The sequence below is a fragment of the Cariama cristata genome, unplaced genomic scaffold (assembly GCF_000690535.1).
Source record: "Cariama cristata isolate BGI_N322 unplaced genomic scaffold, ASM69053v1 scaffold9847, whole genome shotgun sequence".
In the NCBI taxonomy this organism is placed as follows: Eukaryota; Metazoa; Chordata; class Aves; order Cariamiformes; family Cariamidae; genus Cariama; species Cariama cristata.
The window spans coordinates 39,683-52,722 of record NW_009628365.1 but is presented as its reverse complement, the minus strand read 5'-3'; the positions used below and the strand labels follow the sequence as shown (position 1 = coordinate 52,722).

General features: G+C 39.1%; 1 protein-coding gene across 1 annotated transcript in view; it reads right to left on the bottom strand.

Moving 5' to 3' along the window:
* Positions 1-4,571: 4,571 nt before the first annotated feature.
* Positions 4,572-13,040, bottom strand: part of LOC104165212 (triple functional domain protein-like) — a gene marked incomplete at its 5' end in the record, with an annotated part of 34,969 nt that continues 26,500 nt past the window's right edge. The window contains 5 exon segments of the mRNA XM_009704788.1: positions 4,572-5,429; positions 6,970-7,108; positions 7,536-7,736; positions 8,358-8,436; positions 10,866-10,987. Of these exon segments, the coding sequence (XP_009703090.1) occupies positions 4,887-5,429; positions 6,970-7,108; positions 7,536-7,736; positions 8,358-8,436; positions 10,866-10,987 (1,084 nt within the window).

Sequence of the window (13,040 nt, the reverse complement as noted above, 5' to 3'; positions counted from 1 at the left end):
CCAACTGCTCCTCTACCCCCGTTCCCCTGAAGCTTTTCAGGTAAGGCTAAGGGCAGCGAATTAGAGGAGACAAGAAGTGTTCCTCTTCTGAGGACAAAGACATCATGAGAAGCATATTTTCCGGTTCCTACACATCAGGCTCTTAGTCCCTGTGGCAGGTCAGCGAAATGGGAGATCTCATTCTTGTACTGATGCTTGGTGTTTCGGCATGTGCATTTACTTGGGGAATGCTGAGGTGACTGCCAGGCATGTGAAGCCTGAGGTGCTGTGTACGTGTCTTTGCTTGCCAGGAAGGAGACAGAACAGTGGGCACCAGGCTCCTTTGCAGTGATGAGAGATCATCATGCTCTTGCATTACAGTGCGCACAGAAAAAAACCTTTTGTCTTCACTGCTTGGGCAGATGTGAATGCAAGAAGTACTGGAGGTACAACCTCTACAGATGCAAAACCTATCTGTTACTTTCTAATATAATCTCCATCAAGATTTAAGAAAAAAAATTCAGAACTTGTTTACCTTAGGGATAAAGCAGTGGTTCTGACAAAAAACTGCAATACGTGGAGGTGGTTTAAACAAATACAGAAACTCAGTCTTACCTGGTTCTACCCACCTCCACGTGCAGCTGAATCCCTATAGCAGAGAAATCAGTAACACCCCGATACTGACTCTATACACATAGGGGGAGTATAAAAACCTTAGCTCATCTTCTGGACTAGAGCAGATATGGTAACACTCCCTGCACTAATCCCTAGCACACAAATACACTGCTGTTTGCAGCAAAGACTGGCTGTCCAAATACTTCACCAAATACCAGCTACTCATAGATTTCACTACCCACAGATGCTGATTAGGTACATTCCTGTCTTCATTTCTCAAGATTTTGGGAACTATGGGGCTTGACCTCTCAAGTCAGCCATTGGTTTTCCCCTTGGTTACATTCATTTCTCACTCACCAGCCCGTCTTTTTGATGGAGTCCTACACTGACTCCCTCAGCAGTGGGGTTTTAATGTTTCCTGACAATATCATGCAGTACATTACATGCAAAGAACAACCCATTATATTTTCAGGCATCGTCTACTACAAGCCAGATGCTTTTGCTGTGTCATTCTGGAGGATCTCTGTTGTGCCCTGGCCTGAACATGCTTTTGGATTTGGAGAAAGAAAAAACCAATTATTTTTCCTTCTATTCATCAACACATTAATAGTCCCATGTGAGAATAAGGATGACTTACAGTTAAGTGACCTCTATTCTCACAAAAGAGAAAACCAGGGTCTCCCATCCTACTCCTCGTGAGCACAAGCAGGTACGTGTTAGGCCTCTGCCCATTAGAAAGACAATGTAGGTTGCTTCCCTGACCATGGAAATATCTAGCCAGGCTTTCTGCTTAACTTGAAAGACATTGTGCAACTGCTAAGTTGTGTTCATCAAATGTGCAATGAACTCCCGTGCTCCCAAATCCTGCTTGAAAAGTACTGACACATGCACTGACTTTAAAGTCTGGCAACCTCTTCTCTTCTTCCTACACTATCAGTAAAAAGTGATTGGGGTATGTTATCAAAAAGGATGCATTTAGACACATTCTTCTCTTGAACCTCCCTGGCTATTTTTCCCTCTTTCAGCTACAATATTGACTGCCATTCCCTATGCTCTACAACATTCCCACATCAGAGACCTCATACCAGCTGCTCCTACCCATGCTTTTGGTTTCCACACTGTCAGTCAGCCTGCAGTGCTGGTTTGTTGGGTGCAGGACAGTCAACAAGAACTGCACCCAGCTGAGTCCAAGCGGCATTTGCAGCTCTGACTACAATTTAGCAAAACAAAAAGACTTTACACAAACATTATCTCTTCAAAGCATCTGAAGAGATATCCAAGTTGAGGAGCCCATCATTCCAGCTTTCTTCAGCTGGAAGCTCTTGCACCGAACAACAGGTTTTAGTGCAAAATTCCACTCTGTCAAAAGATATTAGCTTTCCCAAGTAATGGGGCTCACAGAGAGGGCCAGAAACAGTGCACTCTTGTTTGCCTATGAGTGGAAGAACATATCTCTGCTACTTAGAACACCTACAAGTGCATTATTTCTCTATATAGCATTTGGGTAACTTCTGCCCAGTTTAGTGTATCTTCAGTCAAGAAAAAGTATTTTAGAGAACTCAAGGATACAAACTCTTCCATGGAGCATGTTGCCATCTATTTCCCTGTCATGGAAAAAGCTTCCAGTGGCTCATCCTTGGCAGTATTTCCTTCCTGAATATTTTTTCTCTCTCTCTCAATGTAAAAACGTCTCTCTCAGTAGTAAATTGTGAGGAATAAAGGGACTGTTTCATCACTTGATCGGTAATAGTGGGAAAAAAGTGGGGAAAAAAATCATGTATTCAATGCAGTGACAAGCATAAACACTCCGTTTTGTTCCCTGACCTCTCACTTCATTTGAATTGCAAATGGCTTAATGATAGCAGAAAAGGAAGAGAGATATATTTATACAACAAAAAACTTCTCTGCTTCATCCCTTATAGGATGTGAACAGAGTTTAGCTGCAAAACACAAGTCTTTACAATTGAAAGTAACTTTTCTTCATAATGAATCTGGAATACCTAAAAGATGTGGGAAATCTGTTCCCCAGTTTAATATTAAACTGAAATATGATTCTTCGGTCTTTAACTGGGAACATCTGGTAGAAAATTCTGCTGGTCAAAATTTACTAGCTAATAAAGACTATAATGAATTTCCACAGTTAGAGAGTTACGCATGTTTTATATAAAAGCAATCATGACACTACAAAGCACTCAACACATAGAGCAAAGGCAAATATTATTTTGTAAGGCATGAAGGAAAGATACATCATTGCAATTTAAAATGAATTTTATGGCAATAAAATAATGTACTTTTTTTTTTTAAATAGAGAGCCCAAATAAAATAGAACCAAACCTAAACTTTCAAACTCCTTAAAGCAAGAGATCAGACAAATATGTCAAATATGTTTAATTTTTTTCAAAATAACTGATGGCAAAATAAAATATTTACATCACATCATACTGTGTAAACATGTAACGTCACTGTACAAAGAAATATACATGCAAAATAAAGCAAAAATTTAACTAAAACAATAAAAGAAAATAATACACAAACATAATGATATGAGGTTGGTACGAATACACATCCAGTTTCGAAGTCAGTTGTTTTCTTTTAAAAAGTTTCTGTACAACTTTACAAAAAAAACCCAAAACAAAAAAGGAATAAATAGAATACAGTGGAAGCCACAAAGCTCAAAACTAACCCAAGCTAGGTTATGGCTTAAGACCCATATATCTAACTATTGTGGGATGTCGGCTTGGTTTCTTTAAACATGGCATTTCACACAAACATAGATGACAACACACCCATATGAACTCAGTGATGCACAGAAAACCATCTCTGTCTTTTTAAATAGCTCATGTTAATATTACTTCAACCTTAAAAACAGTTACTAAGACAATTACATTATGTGTCAGATCCTCCTCATCAGACCACTACTTTCTGAATGTATTCTTCACCAAAGAGCACAAAATTCATTTGTTCATTTCACAGAAAGAAGTAAACACAGATTTGAAAATTCTAAAAATTAGTTAAGTGTTGAGACTGATTTTGGGAAAGTCAGACTTTGGCATTTTGAATATAATAATAAATTTAAAAATGTGTCACCCTACTTCTTAACCAGTTTGAGTTTTGGGATACGAAACTCTCTCTCTCTTTTTTTTTTTTTTGAACAATCCTTAAAACTGACTAGTCTTGCCTAAATTCTATGCTAACCCTCATCTTAAACTAATGACAGTGTGGTACAACACACCCACCCCTGCCCACCCAGAAAACCCAAACACACAAACAAAACCATAAAGCTCGCCGTACTAAGTATGTGCTTTTTCTATATATTTATTACAGTTACAACAGAGGTCCTCATAAATAGTTGCATAAAATGTTAAAGCCACAACATTGCACATGATATGAAAGAAAACAAAATCCCAAATGAGTGCATTTACAGTATTTCATCCTGCTGTATACTGCTTGACAATCGGGTCGGCAAGCTGGGCACCAACCTGAAGTCCTTTTCTAAGGGGACAGCGAGTACTGACCCAAACTGAAGACCCGCACAGTGGCATACCACCATTTAGGAAGGAGGGGAAAAAAAGGATAAGGGAAGGGGGGAAAAAAATTACAGACCGAAGGCAGGTAACAGTCTATATACAAGTAAGGCCTACATTTTATCAGAGCAAAACGATTCATTCTATTTGTATGCAAAAACTTTGAGGTTGGATGCACTTAAAAGCAGAGTCTGATCTCAGTGCACTGCTACGTGAGATACATACAGGCGAGGCAACTGGAAAGCTCTAGGACCAAGTGAAAACCAGATGTTATAAATGGAGGCTGTATCAATGGGCAGCCATTTTGGTGAGTCTTCTCCAGGCATGATTTAATTTTTGTTTAACGCCAGTGCTTTGAACATAGGCATTTCTTCCTTGAATAAATCTTGAAAACGGTAGTTGAGTTCACTTGCAAAATTCAACTCTTGTTTATTAAAAAAACTATTATTTTTTTTGCAGAAACCTGAATAAAATACTGTTAGTGTATCGCTCGTGACTGCTTTTTGCAGAGTACAGTGCTATCATCCTCCACCCCAGTGAAGACTGCATCGCCAGTCCCCCGCACCACCCTGCGCGGGTCCCCCTGGAATGCGTTTGCACACGAACATTCGCTAGCAGCTGGTTGGCTCGGGGTTTGCTTTCCTCAAAATTCAAGTCAACAGCTGATTGGCAGAAGGAGTCTATCTCCAGTCTGATTGATTGGCAGGAGGAGTCTATCTCCAGTCTGATTGGCAGGTGAAAGAGAATGAGAGAGAACTTCAAGCAAGGTCAAACTCTTGGCAAGAGCCTGCTCTGTAAGAAGTTTTTAATGCTACGGATGGGTCGAACATCATTCTGGTGTTTTCGCCGCTCAATGAACGAAGTCAGTCTGGATATGTCAATGCTGTCAGCACTTTTGCTATTTCCCAGCTGCAGCCATTGCTCCTGGAGGGCCAGTGCAGCCGAGGGACGCTTAGCTGGGTCATCCTGAAGTAGGAAGCATACAAAATCTTTGGCCTTCTGGCTAACTCCTTTGAAGTATTCATCTGGGAAACTAAAGTCTAAGCGGCAAATATTCAGGCAAGTTTCCTCTACACTTTCATCCAGGAAAGGAGAGACGCCACTAAGAAGGACATATGTGAGCACTCCAATGCTCCAAACATCTGAAGTGAGGGAAACAGGATTTCCAAGAATAATTTCAGGAGCTGCAAACTCTGGGTTTCCAAGTAACTGGTGGATATAATACGTGGTATTGAGCTGGATTGCGTCTCCAAAGTCAGCCAGTTTTATTGTCGGCTTAGTGGAACTCTGGTCCACCAAAATATTTTCAGGCTAGAAAACATAAAAGCAAAAGTTAAAATGTCTTTTTTCAAGTCACTCTAACACACATTTAATGCTCCAACATTACTGTTTCCCAGCCAGCGCTGTCAGCTCAAGAACGTAACAAACAGCTGCAAGCCATAAGGATTACTGCTGAAGGCCAGTTCTGCAAAGCTCCCAGGCAGTCCTACCAAGGCTTCTACCAGACCAACCAGCAGGCAGTTTCTTGCCAACTACAGTATGCAATGAATGTGTTCTAGCTGCTGGCACCATAATTTTTGCAGGAAATACAGTCCTGCCAGATAATACTGCAGATGTTCACAACACCAGCTCTGCAAAGTTTCACAGGAACCTGTGTTTGAGAACTTAAGCTTAAAGAACAGCAATTACAAATAGAGGGTGAATAAAGCAACAGCTCTATTTGCTTTATGACAGAGAGACAACAAAACCCTTGCATTTAAAGACTGGAAGACCTTCTCAGAATTTTCATGACACTTTCAACAGAATTCAGCTTTACTTGGCGATTTTTTCATGTAACACAGCTGTACAGATGGAAGCCAAGCACTGTTATGAGACTATAGCAGCAGAAGATCCTGTTGGATGCACATGGCTTCAAGAGAACTGCTCCACTATTGGTGAGATGAAAGCGGAATTATTTTTATGGTTTTATTTCTGAAGCTGTTGCTGCTGTATCTGTGATCTTAGCAAAATAAGAGTTACTTACATACAACTAGTTTTTAATTAGTTTATCTGTATGTACCCTGAGACTGGCAAAAGTATTGAACTCCATATAACACTAGAAAAAAATTACACTTTGGGTCTCTATGATATGCAGACCAGAGTGGTTCTGCTTGGAAAACAGAATTATGTGGAGGGAAGATGCAGGGTCTTTTTGCTTTTCTCACCATGACCCCTTCTGGCTAAAGAGACCCTGCCTACAAAGATGACTTGTCAATGCTAAAATCCCTTATTATACAAATACAGGTGCTGGTGGTGTAAAGAATAAGTTTTAAATTAATATTCACATTAAGATCTTCTTACATAGCTTTTCCTACTAGAATGCATAAAATCCTTGTGGCTCCAGTAAAATCCAAAGAGTAGAACAGAGGCCCAAAGAGGTACCATTCACATAGATATCACAGCCCTCAAAGTGCAAAGATGAGAAATGGATTTGCAGGAACAGAGGAAAAGCAGTCTCTTTCACAACAAACTCTATGCTTCTTGAGAACGAAATGGATTTCTGCTGCAAGTTTCTCAGAAAGTAAGTAAATAAATAAAAATCAAACAAAATTGTCCCTGTCAGCAGTTATTTCCAGCACAAAGGACCACACAGGGCCAGCAAGTTTTAAGGAGAAAGCACAGGGAATTCAAAGTTCCTGCTTTGCTGGCTATGAGTGATTTAAAGCATTTGAGGACGGAGCCGCAACCCATACCCTTCATACAGTCTCAAAGGAATTCACAGTTCTATGTTCCCAGCTGCGAGTTTCCTAGAAGTGGGAGGTTTTTATGCCTGGAATGGCACATGCTGCCAGGAATCTCAGTCACTCCTCACCTTTAGGTCCAAATGTGCTATTCTGCAGTTGTGAAGATACTGCACAGCTTCCAGAATCTCTCCCAGATAGAGTCTGATCTTCCCTTCTGTGAGGTTTCCCCATCGCACGATGTAGTCTAGAAGGCGACCCTGGTCAGCCCTATTGGAATTACAAGGGTTACATTTTGGATTAATCCACATACCAGAACTGAAAGAAAAACCTAACAGGCCATAGACCACAGGAATAACTGTAGCCTGCAGCACCTCGAAGACAGAGGACTAGGCTATGAAGAGGAGATTTGATATCAAGCTACCAAATCACAACATTCTTAATTCACTTGTGCAACCACTTTATATAGAACAATTCCTGGACTTTCAGACTAAGAAAATCATCCACATATCAGTTTAATATCTCAACTTGTTTCCTTCTCAGCATCAAACTCAACATTTTAATAACAGCATTAGACAACTGCAATATTTTACTTAGCTGTTTTCAAACTTCTATAAAATCTTAAAGTTCCTTATTCATAAACCACTATAAATGCCCCAGAGATTGCATTTTACAGATAATGTTAGAGTCCACACACATTTCTAACACTAGTATGTAGTTGGTGGAGGTCTCAAAGGTATCGAGAAGGCCAATGAGCTGGGGATGCTGGAGATTCTGCATGACTCCAAGTTCATGGGTAACCTGGTCTCGCTTCATCAACTTCTTGTTCACAAACTTAGTGGCTACTGCTCGCTTGGTTCCCTTCTGGTCACACTTCTTAACGACAGAAAACCTGCCCCTGGAATACAATATTGAAAGGAAAGAATTAACTGAGAGATGCACTAAGAGCATACTTTCACCTTGAAAGATATCCTGAGAGAGATCTAATTTTAGATTACTAATAAGCCACACTTACAGAGTAGTTTAAACAAGAGTTTTCAGTGCATGCATCTTCTACAAAGTGTGGCTGTATAAGTAATTATCTCCTGATAAAGATCTTTTTTATCGCATTTGCAGAGAACTCAAGTCAGAGTAGTATCCAGCTTTCAAAGGTCATAATTAAGTTGGACAAATGTATATTCTAAGTGACTTGCCCATTTTCACACCTTTTCTGTCTGTAATTTTCATATCCTAAATAAAAAGGTTTAGGAGAGCTTCGCTACAAAAGTAGCACCAGTCACTGTAAAACATGCTTAAAAAAAAAATAATCTCTTAATCTAGGATACCACTTCATACCAGTGCTTATGCAGTGCCATCTAGTGCTGGTAACATTTTTGCTTCCTCATTTCTATTTAATCCAAAGTAATTCTGGCCTTTTAGGCTCATACTACAAGTATTTTTCAAAGAGAATTTCATTTTTTTGAAAAAGAAGTTAGTATTTTGACGTAGACAGATTTGAAGATCAGCATGCAAAACATACCTGCCAAGCTCAGCCACTTCACTGTAGAGGGAATCAAAGTTGTCTTTCCAGATTACCATGATCCCATCACTTCCAGGACCTAAGAGAAGGACAGTATGGCCAAAATTTAATATACTGGGATCCTCCTCAGAACTAAATTATTGTCGTTATAACCAATGTATTGTTTCAGACGTTTGCAGAAGGACAAATACATATTCAGTTTGGGAATAGATTTCAGGAAGAATTTGCCTCAGTCAGGCTGGCCCCTATCATCTTTCTTTTGAAACTGAGTGTATCTGTATTGAAAAGCAACTCATGGCCTCATGTTGTCCATCCTCTTGCAGCTCAACAAGAAAATTATTTTTGTCATCAACTACTTCATTGATGGTTTATAAAGACTACCACAGCAACAGAAGGTAAAGAGTATTCTTTACTCTCTGCACAAGATAATGCACAAGAATTGACTATAATCAAATGGCAAGTCCTTCAAGTCCAAAGGACTGCAAAAGATTTCATAGTTTGATGTTGAAACAGCTGTTGCTACAGCCTTAGAGTTTTCATTTTGCTCTTCTGAACTGGGGAAATGAAGGGTAGGATGGTCCCAAAAAAACTAGGGCCAGAACTTCTTTGTAAAAGTACTGGTAGAGCTGAGTAGAAGGGCGAGCAAAATACAGCTGCCTGTCTTTTGGAGTCTAGTTGCAGAGTAACCAAGACATACAAAATTCTGGTTTAGTTTCGATTGAAAAGTGAACACTTGGTTTTCGACAAGATCAGTAAGACCAAGGACTGTGGCTGAAAGATGGTAGTTTAGTCTACAAGACTTCTGTGACTCTGATTCTGGCCAAATGACGGTTTTGGACTTCTGTACTGGTGTAAGGAGGACACTCATTACATTAGTTCCTTAAAGCACACAGTTTCACACTGATTCTTGTCCATCAAGAGCTTTTTACTCCCTGACTAGAAAGTTTCCTTGACTGAGATACTATCAGTGGAATTACTCCATCCTGTTAATCCCCATATCACACAGGGTAGCAGTAAGACAAACGGGAGTACACCCTAAAGCAGCCTGGCCAACACAGCAGAACAGCAGTGGGAACTGTCTGTACAGGAATGAGTAACTTTGGCAAGTTGAAGGAAACAGGAAAAAGAATAGGTATCTTACATTATGTCTTATTATCAACAATACATCTGTCACGGGGGAAAAAAAAAAAACAACAAACAGATCAGACAGTGTAGTAGCTACCTGAAAAAAAGCTCTACTTTTCAGGAAACATTAGTGCAAAGACCAAAATTTAATTTTCTGCCTTTTTTATATATTGCAACACATCCATCCTAGGGCTTAACTACTGTCTATCTTTAGTCAGGGAGCACAAAGTGCCAGGAATAATCACCACTTCAATATGTTGGCAGTAAGGCACTTTCTGTGGCTGCGAACAGGCAGAGCTCCCAGTGGCAGCACTGATTATAAAGCCTCAAAGATTTCAGATGAGGTTTTGGAAGGGACACATCTTTCACAGTCTGGTTTCAACATTCCAGGAAAATGGCAAAATTTTTTGGAAAAAAGGGAAGAAAGAACATATTTGGGAGAAGTTTGGGACAACTGTACAAGTCCCCATATCAGCTGGGACAGATGTACAAGGACAGAATACAACACTTCATATCTTATTTTCTTTTATATGAGTCAATTTGAGACACAGCCATTCCACCTAAAATCTATTAATTCTCACTAATGGATAAATATAAGGGCCTCTCAATAGATTAAAGGACTCAGATAGCATCAATTGTTATAAACTGCATGTAAGAAAGCCTGCTATGCTGCTGTCTCCCTGTGTTTTCCCTATTTCTAAAAATGAAAGATCCTGAAAATGTAAGAGAATAACTGAATGTACAAACACACACTGAAACTTATCACTGTGCCAAATGCATCAAGTCAAAGACATTTTTTTTCCTTTGCTGTCTGCCTCTAAAACACAGGCATTTTTCATCTTTGCAGGTTTCTTTTTTGTTCTCTCACAAACATTCATGTTGCCTCACTTCAGGTACTGAAATAATGTAATTTAACTGTAGTTCCATGATGCAAAGACAAGAAATAGTTACATGTTCTCCTAAACACTGTGGCTTTACAATTCAAGCAAAGGAGCATATTAAAATACAGAGCAATGCTACTCTTTTCTTATCCGTACACTTCAGAAATTATACATGTTAGCATAGTAACACTCATTAAGACTGAACTAAAAATGCAGATACTAAAATATGATTTTATCATAGTATGTTTGAACTAGTATTGACAGACAAGGTAAATGCAATGTTGACAGTACTGTGTAGCCATCTTGTCTGTATAAACCTCTAATTAGTTATATCCTAAAAGTGCATCTATTTCAAGTAATATATCACAGGTGAATAGGTTTGTTATAATATTCTTTTTAACAGAGGGATGCCCAAGAGGCAGGGTTTTCTTTTTCCTGTACTACGGGTACCAGACACTTTGAATGTAATTAGATAAAAAAATGAGCTGAGAGACAGGCCTACCTAAAACTCGTAGACTGGCAGAAGTTGAAACCGAACCCATATCGTTTGCAGCTATACATGTATAGATACCATCGTCTTCTGCAGTGACGCCAATGATTTTCAGTGAAGCCTCTCCTAAGTCACTGGGAAACACAATGGCATCTGTTAACTATATATTCATTTTACAGACCTTAAGCTATGGAAATCAGACAAAGTTAGATTGATACCGTTAATATTTCTTATTCTCCAGCCCAGCTCTCTCTCTGGACAAACATTACTAACCCTGTCCCTGCCATTTCAGAAGTGTCTACCAGAATTTGAGCACTTTGTGTCCATCAAGTATCTTGGAATGTCCTACAGATTATTAGAAAAATACCTTCAGTAACACTAGCCTTCACCCTGTCCCAGGCTCCATTGTGTTTGAAAAATGAAATGCTTCCCTTGTTTCCTCCTGCCTCCTTTATTTCTTTCAAATTATGAGAAGCCATATTGAGACAACCATCCACCATTGTTCTTTCTGAAAGGTTAATTTCCATCCCTGACTCCCAGCATACAGAAGCTGATCTAACATTTGTACTTTCAGAGTATTCATCCCTTGTAAGAGAGGGCTCTCCCTTCAATACAAAAGGTGCACCTCACCACAACTTTGGAGACCTCGGAATCTGGGAGAATGAGGATGGGAGGAAACTAAAAGGGACTTAAGTTTTCCCTCTGCTCCAGGGCAGAGACACCAATAAGCTATGTAAGACCACAGGAGAAAGATTCTGCAGACTCTTCCTTAAGCTTTCTTACTGCTCATCCACTCTTCTTGTTTGATGGTTTATCTTTAAATGTCTACTGAAATTTTCCTCTGTGCAACTCATTTCTAGTACTTTTTTGATCATCTGCTATGGACATGAACAGCAGATAATTTTATTTGCAAAAGTCTCTTACAAATGTGAATACTTGGCAAGATCTCTCTACACTTTTCACCTCTAGGCTCAAAACAACCCTAACATTGTGTTGTTCTTTCACAATAAGGCATATTTTCAAGATTTTCTACCATTCTTACTGCTTTCCTTTGGATTCATCCCAGTTACTGCAAGTCATTTGACTAACTGAACCAAAAACTATTTGCCACAGTCTTCACCACATGACTTAATTTCAGGGGAAAAAAGTGAATGTAAATTTTAGGAACATAGGAAGATGACCTCCCTCCCCAGCTCAAAGAACATTTCATGATTATTATTTCTAAAAATCTGTCAGCCACAGCCAACATGATTTACTGGATATAATTCTGTAACAGTAATGAGTCACAGTAAATTAAACCCAGTGAATCTAACTCTTACTTATCTCACAACAGTCCTGGATGCAATAGCAAAGTTGCCACAACGCCTCTGTCTCATATATATATATGAGACATATATTTATAAAAAATATAAAATATAACCAGTGAAAAGGAAAAAGCAGCAACAGCAGGAGGTAAAAAAGAATATAACATGCCATCAAGCTTGCAGGTAAGTTGGGCTACACCACACAACTTCTAAGAAGGTGATGTACTCTTCTATCTATTAATGAGAAAGTTTTCACAAAAACCCCTTCATTCTGAATTGAGAGCCTAATTCATAAATAAGACATTTCCTCACACTGAAGTTACTCATTAAACAATATTTTCTATATATAAAAAAATGCTTTTTCAGAAAAAAACCCTAACATGCCATTCCACATTCCAAAATACAGCAATTTCTCTTATTAATCAGGTGTTTCAGTTACCAGTTAGTCTGTTAAGCACTACCATAGCAAAGCTAAAAACAGACAAAAATGCTAATTTCTGTGCTTCAACAATGAAGACAGTGATACTGCCATGTCAGTAGGAATCAGAGGCTTTTCTCTGCAAAATACCATAGTGTGATCTGAAAGCAGTCATCTTCCTCAAAAATGATGGTATGCTACTAATGGAAATAAGGGATTGGCAGGATGGTATGTCACAGCACTGGCATGTCACAACATACTGTTCTGGTTCAAGCACTAAGCCAGTGTGACAGAACCACAATGGCTTCTGCAATAGCTAATCAGAAATACCAGCTGAATTTTCTTTTGTTTTCAAAGATCAACTGAGTATCACATTTGGGTAGCGCAGCCATACATAGAGGTTACACAACACTTCCAGAAAATCTCAGCTGTGAAATATTTCTGTCTGAGGACAACCCTATCTTT